This window comes from Morus notabilis, unplaced genomic scaffold (genome assembly GCF_000414095.1).
Source record: "Morus notabilis unplaced genomic scaffold, ASM41409v2 Scaffold991, whole genome shotgun sequence".
In the NCBI taxonomy this organism is placed as follows: Eukaryota; Viridiplantae; Streptophyta; class Magnoliopsida; order Rosales; family Moraceae; genus Morus; species Morus notabilis.
The window spans coordinates 40,993-45,078 of record NW_010366779.1 but is presented as its reverse complement, the minus strand read 5'-3'; the positions used below and the strand labels follow the sequence as shown (position 1 = coordinate 45,078).

Here is a 4,086-nt window from a genome sequence, read left to right as displayed (position 1 = left end):
CATTGAGACATGGATTCTGTTGGTAAAACTAAAAAAACCAAAAAATTCTGTTGTTGTTGGTATTGGTAAAAAAAAAAAAAAAAAAAAAAAAAAAAAAAAAAAGATCAATTTTTGAGAAAAAGAAAAAGAAAAAGAAAAAAACTAGTGATATGACGCCAAGAACGTGGTGTCCGTGTATGTTATTGTTAGAAAGTTAATTCTTTTCCCTCTTCTTTCTTTTTTGTTTGTTTATTAAATTCAAACAATAAAAAAAGAAAGAAATAAAAATGTTAGAATCAAAATCAAAGACGTGTTGAGCTGTTATCAATCTCTCTCTCTCTATCATCTCGTTCGGGCTTCTTCTTATTACGTTCTCCAGGGAACCCCTTTTATGCAAGCTGTAATCGAACGAGAGAGCTCATTTGGACTTTAATCATCTCCTCCCACCACAAAGTCGTACCCTCTGTTTTTCTTTCTCTCTCTGACCCCTCTTTCTCTCTCTAAAACAGTCCTCATATAAGTTCTCTCCCAATGTCGCCATGATTTAGAGACGCCTCGCTCCGTTTCCCCCTCCACGCGTCTCCATTTCTCGATCTCTTCCCTCTCTCTCTCTCTATCCACAATGAGATCACAGTTGTAGAAAGAGAAACGAAAGAATAAAAATAAAAACTTTTTTCCATTTCTTCTGGCTTATCCTAACACCCACATTTAAGCGGTTTGATTTAGAAAGTTTTTTTTTTTTTTTTTTTGGTTTTTGGAGATCTCACAAAAATGGCGCCGCCGTCGTTCGATTGGTGGGCGAAGGAGAGCCACCGGGGCACGCCGGTTGTCGTCAAGATGGAGAATCCGAACTGGTCTATGGTCGAGCTGGAGGGCCCAACAGACGAGGACTTCCTAATCGCCGACAACTCTCCGGGCCGGGCCCGCGACAAGGCCCGAGGAAAGAACGCCAAGCAGCTCACTTGGGTCCTCCTCCTCAAGGCCCACCGGGCCGCCGGCTGCCTCACCTCCATTGCCTCCGCCACCTTCGGCCTTGCCTCCGCCGTCCGCCGCCGCATCGCCTCCGGCCGTACCGACACCGAAAACTCTGCCGTCAAAAGAAGCCGCTTCTACGCCTGCCTCAAGGCCTTCCTCTGGCTCTCCGTCGTTCTTCTCTGCTTCGAGGTCGCCGCCTACTTCCAGGGATGGCATTTCGGCGCGTCATCTCTCCAGCTCCGGTACCTCTGGACTACGCCGTTTGCTGTCAGAGGCGCCTTCGATTGGGTCTACGCGACTTGGATGTGGCTCCGCGTGGAGTACCTCGCCCCTCCTCTTCAGTTCCTGGCCAATGCCTGTATCGTCCTCTTCCTTATCCAGAGCCTGGACAGGCTTATCCTCTGCCTGGGCTGTTTCTGGATCCGCCTCAAGAAGATCAAACCCATTCCCAAACAAACCTCGTCTTCGGATCTCGAATCCGGCGAGAATGGCTACTTCCCCATGGTTCTCGTTCAGATCCCCATGTGCAATGAAAAAGAGGTAACAATTCTAACGAAGTTTCTAGCTTTTGTATTCTGTTCCCGTTTAAGCAATGTCGGTTTAATTTTGGGGTTTTTGGGGGGGACAAAATTTAGGTTTACCAGCAATCGATTGCGGCTGTGTGCAATTTGGAGTGGCCAAAATCGAAGCTGCTGATTCAGATTCTGGACGATTCCGATGATCCGACGACGCAGATGTTGATCAAAGAGGAGGTCCACAAATGGCAGCGTGAGAGTGCCCGCATTGTGTACAGGCATAGAGTGATTAGAGATGGTTATAAGGCTGGTAATCTCAAGTCCGCCATGAATTGCAATTATGTCAGAGACTATGAGTTTGTCGCCATCTTTGATGCCGATTTTCAGCCCACGCCTGATTTCCTTATGAGAACCATCCCTCACTTCAAGGTACTTTGTTAAATTGTTTTTATTAACTTTGTACACATTCGTGATCATAAAATTTTAAATTTGTGTATGTTAGTTTTAGTGAGGCTTAAACATAAAGGGCACTTGCTAATTTTTTTTTTTTACAGGATAATAATGAATTGGCTTTGGTTCAAGCGAGATGGTCTTTTGTGAATAAGGATGAGAATCTACTAACAAGGTTGCAGAACATTAACTTGGCATTTCACTTTGAGGTTGAGCAGCAAGTGAATGGCGTTTTTCTCAACTTCTTTGGGTTCAATGGCACTGCTGGTGTGTGGAGAATTAAGGCCTTGGAGGACTGTGGTGGGTGGTTGGAGAGGACCACCGTCGAGGACATGGACATTGCTGTGCGAGCTCACCTTCATGGATGGAAATTCATTTTCCTCAATGATGTTGAGGTATTCATTCGTCTGCCTTGTATTTTAACTTTTAGAGGCGTAAAAGCTATGTTCCTTTTGTGTTCTGTTTTCCTTGTTTTATGGGCATAAAAAACTCACTTCTTGTATCCATTAATGCAGTGCCAGTGTGAATTACCGGAATCTTATGAGGCATATAGGAAACAACAGCACAGATGGCACTCCGGACCCATGCAATTGTTCCGCCTTTGTTTGCCTGCTATTATCAAATCCAAGGTATATACCAAATATACTCTTCTGTGACACTTGTCTAGAAGTTGAATTTTGAGGAGTTTAGTTTACTTACATAACATATTCATCTTTAGATTATTAGTTTGTTCTAATAAATGCCAAATTCCATTATTGTTTTGTTACAGATAAGCTTTTGGAAGAAATTCAATTTGATATTCCTCTTCTTCCTTCTGAGAAAACTGATATTGCCGTTTTACTCCTTCACACTATTCTGCATTATTCTCCCAATGACAATGTTCATCCCAGAGGCTGAGCTCCCAGCATGGGTTGTGTGCTACATCCCGGCGACAATGTCGTTTCTCAATATCCTCCCAGCTCCAAAATCATTTCCCTTCATAGTCCCATACCTTCTCTTTGAGAACACCATGTCAGTGACCAAGTTCAACGCCATGATCTCGGGGCTATTCCAGCTCGGAAGTGCTTATGAGTGGGTTGTGACCAAGAAATCCGGCCGCTCATCCGAGGGTGATCTTGTCTCCCTGGTTGAGAAAGAGGGAAAACACCAAAGAGGGGTCTCAGTTCCCAATCTTCAGGAAATGAAAGAGGAGATTACACAACAAGAGAAGAAAGCCTCTAAGAAGAAGAAGCACAATAGAATATACACAAAGGAATTGGCACTAGCTTTCCTTCTACTAACAGCGTCAGCAAGAAGTCTCCTTTCAGCTCAGGGTATCCATTTCTACTTCTTGCTGTTTCAAGGGATATCTTTCTTGCTTGTTGGGCTTGACTTGATTGGCGAGCAGGTTCAGTGAATAATATAACATGAATAGGATTCTCTTAAAGCAGAAAATAGATGGTTGAAATGGATATGAAACCAATGGGGTTTTGTCCAAGTGCTAAAGACTCAAATGTTTTATTGACACGAAACGGCCAAATGGGGTGACGCTTTCCTTCTTGCTTAGACTCAACCCTCAGGCACGCCAATCCGTTAAGTTAAAACCCAAGATTGGGAAAGGGGCAATAAGCAGATAAGGACGTCATTTATTAAGGGGGAAATGGTGATTCCTCTTCACTGTTTCTTATTAGGCTTCTACTTTTTCTCTTTCTTTTTCCCCTTGTTTTTTTTTTTCCTTTATTTTGATTCTTTTGTTTTTGGATAAATTCTTTTGTAAGAAAAATTGTCGTTCAAACAGAGCAGGAAAATTTTAGCTACGGTTCCTTTTTCTAGTGTAGATAGCAACACTATGTATCTCTCTTGATGGTTTTTTTACTTAAAAAGTGTTAAAATTTTCTTCAAATGCCTGGAAAGTGGGCGTTTGTTCCCCGTGGCATGATTTAAAATTTTCTCTTTACATTTATGTGGAAAATGAAATGAAGCAAGTTGTATATTTTGTCGGTGTTTTCAAAATGAGATATGACAGTTGTCGTTATACTTTAATGGTCATGTTTTACAGGTGGCCGGGACTCGGTTTCGCCTTTTAATTTGGGGCATTAAAAAAGAATAGACGAGGGAAAGCGAGAACTGTGCGTTTTTGTTTTTGTCTAAAGGACTTCCGGATAATTACACTTTTTACTGTAGAAAT

General features: G+C 42.5%; 1 protein-coding gene across 1 annotated transcript; it reads left to right on the top strand.

The window, feature by feature from the left end:
• Positions 1 to 288: 288 nt before the first annotated feature.
• LOC21390495 (probable xyloglucan glycosyltransferase 12) lies at positions 289 to 3,707 on the top strand. The gene is made up of 5 exons (XM_010111118.2): positions 289 to 1,494; positions 1,590 to 1,898; positions 2,024 to 2,314; positions 2,435 to 2,548; positions 2,689 to 3,707. The coding sequence occupies exons 1-5, from the start codon at positions 751 to 753 to the stop codon at positions 3,313 to 3,315; spliced, it is 2,085 nt and encodes a 694-aa protein (XP_010109420.1). The 5' UTR covers positions 289 to 750; the 3' UTR covers positions 3,316 to 3,707.
• The last annotated feature ends 379 nt before the right edge of the window (positions 3,708 to 4,086 follow it).

Coding starts and splice junctions, on each gene's coding strand:
- LOC21390495 (XM_010111118.2), top strand. CDS start 751: ATGGCGCCGCCGTCGTTCGATTGGTGGGCGAAGGAGAGCCACCGGGGC. Junction 1,899..2,023: donor GAACCATCCCTCACTTCAAG/GTACTTTGTTAA, acceptor TTTTTTTTACAG/GATAATAATGAATTGGCTTT. Junction 2,549..2,688: donor CTGCTATTATCAAATCCAAG/GTATATACCAAA, acceptor GTTTTGTTACAG/ATAAGCTTTTGGAAGAAATT.